The sequence below is a fragment of the Procambarus clarkii genome, chromosome 58, assembly GCF_040958095.1.
Source record: "Procambarus clarkii isolate CNS0578487 chromosome 58, FALCON_Pclarkii_2.0, whole genome shotgun sequence".
In the NCBI taxonomy this organism is placed as follows: domain Eukaryota; kingdom Metazoa; phylum Arthropoda; class Malacostraca; order Decapoda; family Cambaridae; genus Procambarus; species Procambarus clarkii.
Window position 1 is genome coordinate 19848781 of NC_091207.1, and position 17641 is coordinate 19866421.

Consider the following 17641-nt stretch of genomic DNA (forward strand, 5'->3'; position numbering starts at 1 on the left):
TTCAAACCCATATAAATATATACATACACACAATATATATATATATATATATATATATATATATATATATATATATACAATCTTCAACTACAATTTGTTTATTACATAACAACATGAGACTTTAACATAATTCCTGAACTTTTACATCATGCATTTATATCTACATTACATATAGTCTCCTTAGTCCTTAACATAATACTAAACCCTTAACAGCCAAATATTGTAACATCGAGCGCAGTTGAGTGTTGCATTAATTGCCCTGAAGCTCCACCACTCCATCGCCTATGGCCTTAACCTGATATAATTACAACTCCCTTCTCACTTATTATGAGAGTTCCTGTTATTATACAGGTACCAAAGCCCGGGGCTGTAATTACTGTTGAAGTGTTGTGTTAATACGAAGCCTTAATACGAAATCATACCCATCCTGGTTCAATATATCATGCTAGTATGGTTTAATAGATTATCTATCATGGTTTAATGCATCTAGATCATAATTTAATTCATTTATCACGGCTTTAACACATCTCTCACAGTTTATCACATTATCTATCATGGTTAAATATATGTCTCTAATAATTTAATATATCTCTTGGTTTAATATATATCTCTCATGGTTTAATATATTTATCTTTCATGGTTTAATATACATCTTTCATGGTTTAATATATCTCTCATGACTTAATATCTTATCTCTAATGGTTTAACTCATTATCTACCTTGAATTAACACATCTATCGTAGTTTAACACATCATCGCTTTCTCATGGTTTAACACATGATCTATCACGGTTTAAAATATTTCTCATGGTTTAACAAATTATCTATCACTTTTCAACACATTACTCTGATCGTTTTTTACTTTTTGACTTCCGACATGAATGTTTTAAAGAATATCATTTATGTGTTCTGAGTTTAGTCTGTAATATCATAAAAAAATAACACACTTTTTTTAATCTATTGTCTTTTTAATACATTGCATAAACTAAATAATTTGAATGATTAATCCATGCCATAGAACTATCATTATTTACCCAAGCAATAGAACCAATAGAACCAATCTTTTCAATTGCACTAACTATTAATCCTTGCAATAGAACTAGCATAAATATTCTGTTGGGAATTTTTATCTGAAATAAACAACATGATTATTAATATATTGAGAGAGTGCTTTATTGTCTGAATGTTAATCAAGGTTGTTTTTGCGATTTATTATATGAAGAACCATTAAACTTCTTGTTAAACAAGGAATAACCAATGACAGTAATGATGATTAAGAATCAATTGATCCATTGATCATCTGCGAAGGGATGTGAAAGATAATCCTACAGCGTCTAATTTGAAATGATTATTACAATCCTTAAAGATACGAACCTGTAGAAACCTATTTTGTATGATAATACGTGCAATTTGAGATGTATTAAGGCCACTAAAGCACGTCATTTTGGACGCTGCTGGAGAATACATGCTCATAATATCTCGAGCACGATACATATACACTGTGTCTCCTGGTGTATATGTGTATAATGTCTCCTGGATGACACATTTACATGTTTTGAAGGAACAGGAGTTGTAGCAGCGGTACTGGATAAGTTGTTACAATTATCAAGATTACTCTGATTATGCCAGTCACAAATTAAGCCTTTAATAATCACCGACTCTAAATGAAATAGGTTCATCTTCCTCATATGAAATTCAGTTAAGAAGAATGCATGATAGTAGACGATAGTATGAGATGTATATATATACACCGATAGGCATATTCTGGACAATATTCAGGACTAAAGTATACTTGCTGGTTGACCAGTAAGTCGTTAAGGCTATCTTAATAACCCTCCAGAGGTTGATAGCCCAACACCAAACCAAGCAGACACGCTACTTTAACAACCTCACAGCACAGACATTATGTTTTGAGTCAGGGAACATTATCTTAATATAAATACGTTGTATAGGAAATATCCAGGTGTCGTATTTGCTGCGACAAAACCCGGAATTATAGCGACCCAAGTGTGAGTGAACGGAAGGAAACGATGATGCGGGGAATATGTTGGGGGGAGAGAGAGAGAGAGAGAGAGAGAGAGAGAGAGAGAGAGAGAGAGAGAGAGAGAGAGAGAGAGAGAGAGAGAGAGAGAGAGGAGAGAGAGAGAGAGAGAGAGAGAGAGAGAGAGAGAGAGAGAGAGAGAGAGAGAGAGAGAGAGAGAGAGAGAGAGAGAGAGAGAGAGAGAGAGAGGTTAGAAGCGGCATTGTGGGTAATTATCACATGACTCCAGGGGATATCTTAAGTACAAATGAGAGAGACCCAACACTGCAGAGATGTACAAAGTCTCTAAGAGATTACTACTGCATCATTGGTGGTTCGGCTGAACGAGCAGCTGCGATGGCTTTAGTACCGCAGTTACCTGCATGTTGCGGTACAGGACGCGACGATAAACAGACGGTTTAATCTCCTTCGTGATGTTCAGAGCCGCCAAGGGTCCTAACACCTCACGTGGGTGCCTGTGATCATTTCCTGTTTTCTAATCAAAATATCACATGGAAATCTGCAGTCATTCAGGATTCAGACGCTACTTAGCTAGCACAGAAGGAGCATAAAATTATACGTATTGTGGCTTGTTTGTAGGAGCACTGTTCCTGGCACTGTTAAATCACAACACACTTGACATACACGATGACAAACTGAAGTAACTACTGACTTTACAGTAAGTGATTTAGTACCTAACTTTACTTAAAAATTCCATCTTTCCTTTACATTTTTTAACTCTTCAATTTTAGTATCAATATATATATATATATATATATATATATATATATATATATATATATATATATATATATATATATATATATATCAGGATTCCTGTAACTGACAAAACGAATTACAAATTATTATTAATTTTGGCCAACAAAGGAATTTAGCGAACTAAAATCCTGATAAGTGGCGTCGAAGAAATCATTTTTGTTTTCATTACTTTGCATAATGTAATAATGCTTCCAAAGGGAAACGCATTAAAAAGGCTCTTTCCAGATTATTAAAAATTTCCTGGGAACTCATTATTCAAGATATGGCTTTCGTCTTCTCCTGCAGTGATCCAAAACTTCGTTATCATAAGATCGCTATCAATAATTTAATTGGACGTTGAATTACCACTATTTTCTTTGATGATCATTTTTCTATATTTAGTTCTAAGATGAGTTGCAGAAGAGTCGTTGCTAGACTGCTCATCTTTAAGAGCATTGCAAGTGCACGAATTATATTGATGAAGTGATGACGTCATCAATAACAGGTAAGACTATCAGGTATGACGTCATCAATGACAGGTAAGACCGTTTTTTGCAAAAATTACCTTTTTTCCTGAAGTGGATCTAATTAAAATGTGATTATCTCTAGCATCAACATATTTCTTTCTCCTCAAAGGTAAGATAAGTTACGTCCTTCTAATTCGTCCACGACAACGTTCTCATACTGAGAAATTTTTTACTTAAAAATATTAAGATTCATATTCTCAGATGAAAAAAAGGTAGGAATTGCTAAAAAAAAAATGCTATTATTTTAATTTTATTGCTAGGGAGGATTTTTTTTTACAACTATGTTGATTTTGCTGTTGTGTTTTCTATTTACTTTTTTTACAAGGGGGGATTTTGTTTTATTTTAATTTCGAGTGTTCAACGCTTTAGAACTCCTATTTGTCTTCAAAATTTCTAATTAACTTCATTGTTTTAATTCCATTGTGTTTTTTTCCAAACTCGTTCAAGGGTCAAAGTTGAGACTAACGAAAATGTTCAAAGGTAAAGAACTAATATTTAACACCAAGACTCGCGATGATCAAGAAATTTGGCAGATTAATAAATACAATTAACAGTATCTCTGGAATAACTCCAGGATATCTGTATCACTAGAATAATTAGTGGATATGTGTATCACTGGAATAATTAGTGGATACGTGTATCTCTGGAATAATTAGTGGATATCTGTATCACTGGAATAATTAGTGGATATCTGTATCACTGGAATAATTAGTGGATGTAAGTATCTCTGGAATAATTGCTGAACATGCATCTCTTTTACAATGTATCTCCTAGAAGACATTTGCACTATTTAAATAATTCCTGAACATATGTGGCTTCTGGACACCTGCTAATAGTGTTGACCAAACCACACACACACTAGAAATTGAAGAGACAACGACGTTTCAGTCCGTCCTGGATCTCAAGGACGTCGTTCTCAAGGCTCAAGGACCACTTGAGAATGGTCCAGGACGGACCGAAACGTCGTCTCTTCAATTTCTAGTGTGTGTGTTTGGTCAACATTTTTCAGCTACGTTATTGTGACTTTCATCTGCTAATAGTACCGTAAATATATATATACTAACAGGTGTTGGGCTTGAGTTTATCAACCTCTGGAGAACTATGAACTATCAATACCTTACTGACCACCAGCAAGAATAGTTGAGTCCTGAACTAGAGTAAGCTCCCAGTGTGTATTTTCCGAGCAGTTTGTACCTCACAGTCTTGAAACTTTTGGTGAAAATTTGTTGACCAAACAGAATTTTCTTTCAAGTTTGTTGACATTAGTTTATATAAATTGCAAGGAAAACATTTTCCACACAATGGTTCAGGTATTTTAGCAACATGTTCATTGTTTATCATTTTCTTCTGTAAACAGGTTTCTTTTATTTCCCCCTAAACAATAAGAGATGAATCGCAGGATATTCTATTGGTGATATCTTAGAGGATATTCATCTTGTGACCTCATACAAGATATCCCTCTGGCACCTGCAGGCCTCCTGCCCCGCCTCCTGTATCTCTTCCCTTGGATAAGTTGCAGACCGCTGCCTGAATGACCTTTTCAAGAAGTATTTTTATAAAAACTTTCTTCCTTCCAAGAAGATAACATCTTTCTGAGGCATACTCGAAGGTCATTCAAAATGAGAGAAAGAAGGGAATCCTTTCATTGTGAGATTGATAAAAGTGTAGTATACACACATACGAAAATTCATACTGAGTTCATGAATGAGAATACTCCTGATCATGCCAGATGATTCGCCTACAACAGCTGATCCGCTAGAACAGCTGATCCACCACAACAGCTGAATCACCACAACAGCTGACCCACCACAACAGCTGACCCACCACAACAGCTGCCCCACCACAACAGCTGACCCACCACAACAGCTGACCCACCACAACAGCTGACCCGCCACAACAGCTGACCCGCCACAACAGCTGACCCACCACAACAGCTGACCCGCCACAACAGCTGACCCGCCACAACAGCTGACCCGCCACAGCAGCTGACCCGCCACAACAGCTGACCCGCCACAACAGCTGACCCGCCACAACAGCTGACCCGCCACAACAGCTGACCCGCCACAGCAGCTGACCCGCCACAACAGCTGACCCGCCACAACAGCTGACCCGCCACAACAGCTGACCCGCCACAGCAGCTGACCCGCCACAACAGCTGACACGCCACAACAGCTGACCCGCCACAACAGCTGACCCGCCACAACAGCTGACACGCCACAACAGCTGACCCGCCACAACAGCTGACCCGCCACAACAGCTGACCCACCACAACAGCTGACCCGCCACAACAGCTGACCCACCACAACAGCTGACCCGCCACAACAGCTGACCCGCCACAACAGCTGACCCGCCACAACAGCTGACCCGCCACAGCAGCTGACCCGCCACAACAGCTGACCCGCCACAACAGCTGACCCGCCACAACAGCTGACCCGCCACAACAGCTGACCCGCCACAACAGCTGACCCGCCACAACAGCTGACCCGCCACAACAGCTGACACGCCACAACAGCTGACACGCCACAACAGCTGACCCGCCACAACAGCTGACACGCCACAACAGCTGACACGCCACAACAGCTGACCCGCCACAACAGCTGACCCGCCACAACAGCTGACACGCCACAACAGCTGACACGCCACAACAGCTGACCCGCCACAACAGCTGACCCACCACAACAGCTGACCCGCCACAACAGCTCACTACACTCACCAGGAAGTATTGACACATTCCTTCAAAAGCACACTCGGGCGCGGGGGGTTGTGGGAATGTTTAGGAAATATCTCCTGATAAACATTTATGTTTACTGCCGACCAAACACATTTTCTGACGTGTACGTCACGTGCTTTTGTTGACAAGTTTTGTTGTTACAATTACGCAGTTACAATTAGTTTTGCTAATAACCCAACTCACACATGTGGAAAAAATGAGTGTGAGGACATGTCTTTTGTGTATATGTGTGCCTCGCTAACCTATCCTCTTGAATAATACATCGTATTTCGACGTCAAAATCCCAAATGGACAAAGTATTATGTCCTGTAAATAATATACACGTTTTCTATTTGTGGATCCATCAGTTAGGTTAGGTTAGGTTCAGCTAGGTTAGGGTGTTTTAGTACACCATTTTATGTCCGTTGTGGTAATTAGAGGCAATGGTCTGGCTTCGCCTCGCCTCCTACCCTCGTTTCCTGCCTTAGACCAAGCCATTAAGACTATATAGCACTGGAAAGGGTCAGGATAATAATTTGAGATGTGGACGGGAGTGGTGGGGAGGGATGGTGCCCAACCACTTGTGGACGGTCGGGGATTGAACGCCGACCTGCACGAAGCGAGACCGTCCCTCTACTGGCCCAGCCCAAGTGTATGGTAGAGTGAGGGTGAGCCTTGACTTGGGTAAGAGTGATGGAGGGAAGATTAGGGTTGTTTGTGATGTAAAAGAAGTTCTGTTTGATCGTAAGGAAGCAAGATGGATCTTGTTTGAAGATGAAGGAGCGAGGGAAGACACCTTTGCGTGCGTGTTATTAGAAAGAAACGAATTAAACTTTGGGTGCAAGTGAGGAAGGGAACATTGCGTGCTGATGCGGCGGGACTCGTTGCGTGCAACTCACAGCAAATGTGCAAGCTGTTCCGGAGCTGCGTGTGTACAGGCGTGCGTGCGTCTCAGAGGGGTGCGTGTGCGTGTGTGCGTGACCGTAGCAGGGATATATTCGCGTTTCTTAGTAATGGTTTCCGCACATAATTAGGGGTTCGCTTCTTGCTCAAATAGTGGTAAAGGTGGTGTGCTTCACAGCACATGCCGCGTATGTGTTTGGTGGTGGTGGTGGTGGTGGTGGTGTGTGTGTGTGTGTGTGTGTGTGTGTGTGTGTGTGTGTGTGTGTGTGTGTACTCACCTAATTGTACTCACCTAATTGTGCTTGTGGGGGTTGAGCTCTGGCTCTTTGGTCCCGCCTCTCAACCGTCAATTAACAGGTGTACAGGTTCCTGAGCCTATCGGGCTCTATCATATCTACACTTGAAGCTGTGTATGGAGTCAGCCTCCACCACATCACTTCCTAATACATTCCATTTGTCTACTACTCTGACAATGAAAAAATTCTTTCTAACGTCTCTATAGCTCATTTGGGCACTCAATTTCCACCTGTGTCCCCTAGTGCGTGTGCCCCTTGTGATAAAAAGTCTGTTTTTACCTACCCTATCAATTCCTCTTAGAATCTTGTATGTGGTGATCATGTCCCCTCTAACTCTTCTGTCTCCCAGTGACGTGAGGTTTAATTCCCGTAGACTCTCCTCGTAGCTCATACCCCTCAGTTCGAGTACTAGTCTGGTGGCAAATCTTTGAACCTTTTACAGTTTAGTCTTATGCTTGACTAGATATGGACTCCATGCTGGTGCCGCATACTCCAGGATTGGTCTGACATTTATGGTATATAATGTTCTGAAAGATTCCTTACACAAGTTTCTAAAGGCCGTTCTTATGTTAGCCAACCTGGCATATGCTGCTGATGTTATCCTCTTGATATGAGCTTCAGGGTACAGGTCTGGCGTAATATCAACCCCCAGGTTTTTCTCTCTCTCTTTGACTCTTGAAGTATTTCATCTCCCAAATGATACAATGTATTTGGTCTCCTGCTCCCTACACCTCGCCTATCTGTATTACATTACATTTGCTTGAGTTAAACTCTAACAACCATTTGTTCGACCATTCCTGCAGCTTGTCCAGGTCTTCTTGAAGCCTCAAGCTGTCCTCCTCTGTTTTAATCCTTTTCATAATTTTGGCGTCGTCAACAAACATTGAGAGGAATGAGTTTATACCCTCTGGGAGATCATTTACGTATATCAGAAACAGGATAGGTCCGAGTACAGAGCCCTGTGGGACTCCACTGGTGACTTCACGCCAATCTGTGTGTGTGTGTGTGTGTGTGTGTGTGTGTGTGTGTGTGTGTGTGTGTGTGTGTGTGTGTGTGTGTGTGTGTGTGTGTGTGTGTTGTATGGGAGCAAATCCTTGCCATTCTTGTTGGCATACGTCTGAACATGAATAATAGCTACTGGATAAGGTCTGGACAAGGATAATGGCTACTGGATGAGGTCTGGACAAGAATAATGGCTACTGAATAAGGTATGGACAAAGATAATGTCTACTGGATAATATCTGGACATGGAAACAACCTTCAGAATGACTGGTAATCTTCCAGCACAGGTTAAGTACTAGAAACCAAGCCGGGTTATCAATTTCCAGTTCTGACATTATTCCAGCGCCGAATATTGATGTCAGATGCTTACAGACCTACCCATCAGAAGGCTCTGTGGCAGTGAGACTGCTTTCTGTTCATCATAAGTCAGAAATTCGTTTTAAGTAATTATCTTTTGTTACAAAAAATATAATGGTATCTGCTGTGTTTGTGTTGGATTCAGAGCATGGAAAATATAATTTAATTCACTCTTCCCTTTTCTCTCGTGCGAATGATTGACTTGCAGGGGAGCTGATGATAGTCTCGAAGCATAGTTGTTATGGCGTGGAAGACGAGCACGTCAGAAAGTCGGCTTTAGCATGTATAGCATAGTTGTTAATGTATGTTATTGCATTGCATGGTGGCTTTAGTATGTTGCGTAATTAAAGGCAAGTCGGTATTCAGCGGTGCTTCTGGTGGCATGTGGCATCTGAAATGCATTTTGGTCTGGAGTGAATATTGGTCCGGGGAGGACTTGGGGCCCTCCATGTATTGTGGTCTGTGAACTGGGGGAGAACATGGGGGTCCTCCATGCACTGTGGTCTGTGAACTGGGGGAGAACATGGGGGCCCTCCATGCATTGTGGTCTGTCAACTGGGGGAGAACATGGGGGTCCTCCATGCACTGTGGTCTGTGAACTGGGGGAGAACATGGGGGCCCTCCATGCATTGTGGTCTGTCAACTGGGGGAGAACATGGGGCCCTCCATGCATTACTGTACCCAAAGTAGATAAATATACTGTATTGTGTCAGCATACTCTGATGTACCTACAGTAGATAAATATACTGTATTGTGTCATAATACTGCAGCATATCAACAGAAGAAAGAAACCCTCCCAAGATTTTATTTATATGTCATCAAATCTGATTCTAATTCCGCATTTTTTCGCAAGAGACATATATCTGCCTTTCCAGGTGTAAGCTAACGAATGACACAAAAATAAACGGATCCACAGAAGGCCTTTTGGCCCATACGAGTCAGCTCCTATTTATATCCACACAAACTCATTCATATATGTGTCTAACCTACGCTTGAAACAATGAACTGATCCCACGTCTGTGATGTCACTATTACCAGTCCGGAATCCGACAATATTATTTTCAAATCAGCATTTTCTCAGGTGTTTTCTGGGCCTAAACTCACCTTATTTATATCCATTGTTTGATTTTCTGTGTTTTGTGTTTATTTAACGTCTTAATAACACGCGCCTTTGTTAGATTTTTTACATTAGCATAATGTAAATGTAAGCATTTACATTTACATTCGTGGAACGTGGTTTCATGAGCCTCTTGCTGTGAGTTGTAAAGGCGCGACACTCTGGTGTTTGTAGTATATCTTGAGAAATCTTGACATGATTTCGGGGCTTTTAGTGTCCCCGCGGCCCGGTCCTCGACCAGGCCTCCACCCCCGGGAAGCAGCCCGTGACAGCTGACTAACACCCAAGTCCCTATTTTACTGCTAGGTAACAGGGGCATAGGGTGAAAGAAACTCTGCCCATTGTTTCTCGCCGGCGCCTGAGATCGAACCCAGGGCCACAGGATCACAAGTCCAGCGTGCTGTCCGCTCGGCCGACCGGCTCCCTCACTCATACCTGATGGTATCTCTCTATATATATTAAAAAAAAATCAACGCTCCGTCCAGAAAAAATATAATCACACGACGTACCTGCAAGTCCGGCGGTTAAACGTCATCACGTTACTGGAACAAAAAAACTTGACGTTATTGCAACGTTAGAAAATAAGTATAAAAATAATACAATTAACTTCATGTTTTGTGTGTTGGGTGTCGTTAAGCTTGAATTAGCGAAGGAGTGTAATTGGTGTGGCTTCTCCAGGCTTTCCCTTTCCCCCAGTCCCTGTTGTTACCAGGCTGGTGTTGTGTCGCTTTCCGGAAAAAAATAGACTTCGCCACATTTAGAGTGTCCCTGGAGAGGTTTGGTGGCTTAAAACAGAAAATTGGAAATGTCAGCAGCGGAGGTAAAAGTTTGTTACGCTGTACCGCGGCCCCGAAGCGTTACATAATTCAGCACCTCGTACTGTATTTGGGTGATTCGGGTTTGCTGCTGATGAGGGGCTAGTGATCTGTAACTCGCTGATAGTCGGTGGTCACTCGTCCTTACTCATATCTGATGGTATCTCTCTAACTCACTCGTCCCTGCTGGTATCTATGCCTCACTCATACCTGCTGGTATCTCTCTAACTCACTCATATCTGCTGGTCTCTATGCCTCACTCATACCTGTTGGTATCTCTCTACCTCACTCATACCTGTTGGTATCTATGCCTCACTCATACCTGCTGGTATCTCTCTACCTCACTCATACCTGTTGGTATCTCTCTACCTCACTTGATTATTTTGAATCGTTTACTATAACTGGATATTTATCGATCTTACGACTGATGTAAACACAAATCTTTAAGATTTAAGCAGTCGCGTTGTAATTGTTCAAGTTCCCACTGTTGTTCTTGCTGTATCTATGATTGCTGCGTCTATCAGAGATGAAGCAAGAGAAACTGATTTATCACAGAGGAAGGAATAAAGAGTGTGGCGTTCTCTCCCTTGCCTCTCTAGGGCGCTTGACAGCTGGGAGGACAGCACTTCGGATTCGCAGTCCTGAGGTTCCGGGTTCGATTCCCGGTGGAGGCGGAGACAAATGGGGCAAAATGTTTCTTTCCACACTGATGCCCCTGTTACCTAGCAGTAAATAGGTACCTGGGAGTTAGACAGCTGCTACGGGCTGCTTCCTAGGGGTGGAGGCCTGGTCGAGGACCGGGCCGCGGGGACACTAAAAAGCCCCGAAATCATCTCAAGATAACCTCAAGATACCCATTTAACAGTGTGACGAGGCTTCCCATCTTGTGGGAAGCCTCCCCCCACACTGCAAAATATATCTTTTCGGTTTCAGTGGGTGTGTGTTCCAGCACAGTGCTGTATATGTGTATTCACCTCATTGACTTACGCAAGTAATTGGCAATTAGAACGATACTAGCTGGCTTTTATCCTATGTTCAAGTATGAGTATAACTCTTAGCAGAGGAGGAAATGAGTGTATTGCGTCGGTATGAGTAACAAAAGTGATCTATTGCAGCGCAAGTAATAGTAATCTGTCACATAGGAAGCAAGAATAATCTATCACAGAGGAACCAAGAGAAAATAATCTATCACAGAGGAAGCAAGAGAAAGTAATCTATCACAGAGGAAGCAAGAGAGAGTAATCTATCACAGAGGAAGCAAGAGAAAGTAATCTATCATAGAGGAAGCAAGAGAGAGTAATCTATCACAGAGGAAGCAAGAGAGAGAGAGAGCAATCTATCTCAGAGAAAGCAAGAGAAAGTAATCTATCACAGAGGAAGCAAGAGAGAGAGAGTAATCTATCACAGAGGAAGCAAGAGAAAGAGTAATCTATCACAAAGGAGGCAAGAGAAAGTAATCTATCTCAGAGAAAGCAAGAGAAAGTAATCTATCACAGAGGAAGCAAGAGAGAGAGAGAGTAATCTATCACAGAGGAAGCAAGAGAGAGAGAGTAATCTATCACAGAGGAAACAAGAGAGAGAGAGTAATCTATCACAAAGGAGGCAAGAGAAAGTGTAATCTCTCACAGAGAAAGCAAGAGAGAAAGTGATCCCTGTTGGGAACTTGCAACTTGGAGAAATTTAATTTCAATAAAACAATTTTGGCTAATTACAAAAAAGTAAAACTTTAGTCGATGACCAGAACTGCCTTTTGTAACCCACATCGAAAGCCTCAATCCTTTTCCAATGTCCAAGTTATCAAAATTACTCCCAATTTGTTGAGGAAAGCGGAGATTTCTGCCCCGGCGTGTCTCCTAAAAGTTGGGAAATTCTCAAGAGGTCCCAGAAGATATTTCTTTTCTCAGTTATTTCAACTTCCCACAAGACTCGTCCGCCTTGTTAAGCGTTTTGCTTCCACATCTCAGGGCGCTCGCAGTCTGTCTCCCGGTTATTTGTATGTGGTTCACAGGAGGGCAGGGAGCCGGTCGGCCGAGCGGACAGCACGCAGGACTTGTGATCCTGTGGTCCTGGGTTCGATCCCAGGCGCCGGCGAGAAACAATGGGCAGAGTTTCTTTCACCCTATGCCCCTGTTCCCTAGCAGTAAAATAGGTACCTGGGTGTTAGTCAGCTGTCACGGGCTGCTTCCTGGGGGTGGAGGCCTGGTCGAGGACCGGGCCGCGGGGACACTAAAGCCCCGAAATCATCTCAAGATAACCTCAAGAAGATAGGGCAGCAGCAGCAGCTCAGCCACCTGGGCTTATCGGTTGAGTGACACCCTCCTTTCTTGCTTGGGTTCAGCATTCGATCCCCCTGATGGTCCAAGCTATCATTTCCTGTTGCCGCAGCTCATTGTCCTCTTATCCCTTCCAAGTACTCTTCGTCTCCAGATTATTTCAATTCCTTTCAAAGAAATGCAATTCGTCTCATTAGCTTTTTTATATATATCAAATATCTAAACGGGTATCGTTAATCAAGTTGGTATCAAGTCGTATTCACAAACTTCCATGACTTCTGATTTCTGGGATCTTCCGTGTTGTCAGTTAACACCAGAATCAATCAATCATTTTATTCATGCCTAGGTGAACAAAAATATATATAATATAGAATGTAAAATATATGAACAAAAATATATATAATATAGAATGTAATATATATGAACAAAAATATATATAGTTTTTCATCCAATGAAACAATTAATAATAATATAGCTAAATTATTCTGTATAACTAAACATTGTATATTGTATACAGCAGCAATGTTTAGTATTGTATGAGTTTGAAAAGGACATTACAAATAACAGTGTAACTGTATTACAATACAAATAATAATATGTTACAGTATTACAATACAAATAACAGTGTTACAGTATTAAAATGCAAATAATGTGTTACCGTATTACAATACACATAATAGTGTTGAAGATTTAACGAAGTTACATTGAAAAACAGAAGACATAACAATTCCATTTAATGCCATATACCAAGCAATTTTTATATTCTAACTGTAAACATTCATTTTATGAAACTAAACAGGTGAACAGAAAATATATTGCTTGTAGTTTGAATGGAGATAATATATTTCGAAAAACACAGTTAATTAATAATTAATAATAACAATATGAAAAGTTAACGGTAGTGCTTAGACACTTACATTACTTAACGCAGTTCACCAATACCCACTTGAACAAAATTCACTGCCTATGATCCGTTAAGTGAGGATTGAGAACAGTTCATCCGATCCCTTTGGAACACGCTCGAATGAAAATCTGTATGCTGCGATGTTGGTTATTAGCAGTGAAAGGAATGCTGCGGCACTGCTGTTGATATTCTTGTATGCTGTATTACAAGTGAGGGGTTGTTGCTGCATAATACATCTCCATTGGCGTTATTATTGGTTACCACATAACCGGATCTGCCCCTTATTCTATTGGTATTCTATTATTCTATTGGTATTATATTATTGTTCTATTCTGAAACACATACTCTCTTGACAACACTGACCACAACACCCTCTCTTGACAACACTATTCCCAATCAGGTGGGAAAAATGCAATATACCTACTTAGTCAAATGAGGCAAGAACACTGCAATAGCTCAAAATACACCTTAAGAACATCATTGCAAAGGCTTCTGATATAATGTTAGACTTTTGGCCTTACTCTGCTTCGTTTAATAACCTGTAATAACCAATGCTATCCGGACTTTCGTAAATGGATTACCCAATACGCGTATTATTGGACTTGATACCATGCATCACTGTTGCCAAGCTGGAAAATTTACATATATTGACTTCTTGGGCAATACCGCAGGCTCTTGACAGCTGCACAGATTTACCCTATCAAGGGGAAGACGTCCCATCATATATCAAGGTCTCGAGAGGGGAAAGAAAGATATACTACCGAGTCTTACAGTGGAATATATATCAAGCTCTCCGCCGCGATTCCAACCATATACTACGAGGTATATGCTGTGCGCTGTATGCTGTGTAATACCTCCACAAGAGGTATTATCAGAGGGGCTGGGTGCATAGAGATATCTACTTCAACATGGTAACTACTCTTCTGGTACTGTACCGACCAGTGTAATAACTACCTCAGCCCAGTACCCACCTGTGTAATCACCCTCACCATGGTACCTGCAACACCATAGCACACTACCATGAAAATCACTACACCATAACACCCAAGTCTGCCATGACTCCTATCCACCCAACCCTGCCATTCCATTCACCATAGTACCAATCCTTCCAATGTAAATATTGTACAGGCGAGGTGATTGTATGCATACATACAATCAAAATAAAGTTGACTGTGTGCATGACACAGGTGAGGATGATTGTATATATCATACAGGTAAAGTTGATTGAATATATCATACAGGTAAAGTTGATTGAATATATCATACAGGTAAAGTTAGTTGTAAACGTCAAAACAGATGAGAATAAACCTGCAAGAACATACAACAGATTCACTCTAGGTTTCAAAATATGAGCTCGGCTAACGCATGACATAGCCACGAAAAAAAACGTTTATACGTTGCTGAAACGTTAAAAAAAACAACGTGGCGGTCACGTTGTTTGCGTTGGTTGGTTTAAACCACCTGGCAAACCCATTTTTGTTCTTGAAACAAAACAAAAAAATGTTGAACCATTACGCTCAATACATTTCATGTCAACACAGGTGTTTGCTGTTTACAAATTCTGTTTGATATTAACGCTGTTGCAAATTTGTACATTGGTAGGGGGAGTAATATGTTAAATTGTGATATTGCATTTGTAAACGTTAAGTTTATTCTCCTTCCTTCGGGTGGGTAGCGAAGACTTTGGTGGCGGCGGCGTGATGTCGTCTTTATGTGTGAGTCATTCAGTTGATTGTCTTGGAGGATTACCACATGTTGGCTTGAGGACGACATGCAGAGGGCGGGCACACCGGGGCTATAACATTCCTACCATCTCCACCCATCTCCACCCATCTCCACCCATCTCCACCCATCTCCAACCCACTGTTTCCTATCTCCACCGCCTCGACGCATTCATTATTCAGCATTATACTCTCTCTCTCACCTTCACTACGTAAATAACCACTTTGTTGCCCATTCCCCCCACCACCACCATGATCCCCACCAATACTCACACCTGTAATCCACTACACCAGGCAAACTAAAACCTCTTTTAGATCCACACTATACCCTCCTTTTGATCCACACTATTCCCTCCAACAGACAAATTGTAACCTCTATTAAATCCACACTATGTCCTCTTGATCCTCTCTATTCCCTCCACCAGGCACACTATACACCAGATCCTACGTTATTTCATTATCTACCTCATTTTTATGACCAAATAGTCTATCACTCGCATACTGAACTCGTGGAGTTGATATTTCAACCTTCCTGTCCACATAGTCATATGTGATGCATAGGATATATATGGATTGCTTTCTAGTCTGAGTCTGGTTAGCTGTGTCACATGTTTTTGCAAAATTCATGCAGCAAGTGCAAGAATTTGCCCTACCTGCTGTTGGCTACACTATCATTACCAGCTGTTGGCTATACTATCATTCAGTTTATTTCCTAATTCAAATCATACGTGAATTGGGAAAATAAAATGTTTTCATAAAATGTTTTCCCTTTCTCTGTTCCTCTTAGCTCTTTGAGGCTAAGGTCTTTCTCTAGGGCCAAAATTAGTGGCCCTAACTTCCCCTAGCCCTTCAGTTTATTTAAAATAGTGTATGCCTTCACCACTTCACTGTGTGTGTGTGTGTGTGTGTGTGTGTGTGTGTGTGTGTGTGTGTGTGTGTGTGTGTGTGTGTGTGTGTGTGTGTGTGTGTGTGCGTGTACAATAACCATTCCCGACACGCCAGTCCTCACAACCACAAACTATTCACATGCAAATTTGATTTATGATCCCTGAACCCTCATTAACCAGAAATAAATTAAATTGAGCATCTACAATAATAGATCATCACAGGTCCATAGCTTCAAAATACATTGAGCTCGTAACAAAAATACTGAAGGCTTATTATTTTGTCGAGAGAGAGAGAGAGAGAGAGAGAGAGAGAGAGAGAGAGAGAGAGAGAGAGAGAGAGAGAGAGAGAGAGAGAGATTGCAATGAATAGATGTTTTGATTATTAGTTTCGTATGAGCGCTTCTGCTCAAATTATTGTATTTCATGGATTATAATTAAAGGGTAACATACTCTAGGACATTTCATAATTTTTCTCATTTATATACACATTTACAGACTCTGCACACAAACACTATTTTATATATATTTTTGCAATTTTATTAAGGCCCGACGCTAAGAGACGTGTTTCGTTGATCCTTTTCATTATTATCAAGGTCAGAGTTCGAGTGAATGAAAGTTTCTGAGCAGCTGGATATAGCCAGGGACGAGATGATGGTGAAACAAATCCCTTATGTGCGAATATGCCCGTACCACCTTACCCATCCCTTGGTTTCCATGATATATAGGGGCAGTATGCAGGCGATGAGTCACAATAACGTGGCTGAAGTATGATGACCAGACCACACACTAGAAATTGAAGAGACGACGACGTTTCGGTCCGTCCTGGACCATTCTCAAGTCGACCATTCACAATCGACTTGAGAATGGTCCAGGACGGACCGAAACGTCGTCGTCTCTTCAATTTCTAGTGTGTGGTCTGGTCATCATAGGGGCAGTATGTTTGATGTTTCGTCACGGGAGACATCTCCCGTCACGCAGGGTGCAGTCGCACCTTCACAGATCTCCAGTATCATCTATTGATACTGGAAATGGCTCAAAAGGGCCACCACTTATGGGCTATTCATGCCCAAGCCACCTTTTGGGTAGCTTAATCTTCTCTCTCACGATGTTTCGTCGTGTTCTCTAATATAGCTGAGTGTAAGTTGGTGTTAGCTGGTTGTTGATAGTTGGCTGGGTGTTTGTGTGAATGTTTAAGTATGTAAACATGTGTGTTTGTTTTTTACGTGTTTTTAACTGTGTTTACGTGTGTTCACGTGTATTTAACTGTGTTTACGTGTGTTCACGTGTGTGAGTGTCTAAGTGTGGTTACATGTGTGTGTTGAAGTACCTTTATATGTGTGTTTACATGTGT

The 17641-nt window shown here is 41.3% G+C and overlaps 1 protein-coding gene across 1 annotated transcript; it reads right to left on the reverse strand.

Moving 5' to 3' along the window:
• Positions 1-3124: 3124 nt before the first annotated feature.
• Positions 3125-9692, reverse strand: LOC138353577 (uncharacterized). Its single transcript, XM_069306766.1, has 3 exons — positions 9678-9692; positions 4999-6013; positions 3125-3222 (listed from the first exon to the last, which is right to left on the reverse strand). The coding sequence occupies exons 1-3, from the start codon at positions 9690-9692 to the stop codon at positions 3125-3127; spliced, it is 1128 nt and encodes a 375-aa protein (XP_069162867.1).
• Positions 9693-17641: the final 7949 nt, after the last annotated feature.

Excerpts from the sequence above, each read along its gene's own strand:
- LOC138353577 (XM_069306766.1), bottom strand. Across the intron at positions 3,223-4,998 it reads TATTCTCATTCATGAACTCA|ATGAGCAGTCTAGCAACGAC; the intron begins GTATGAATTTTC and ends ATGCTCTTAAAG.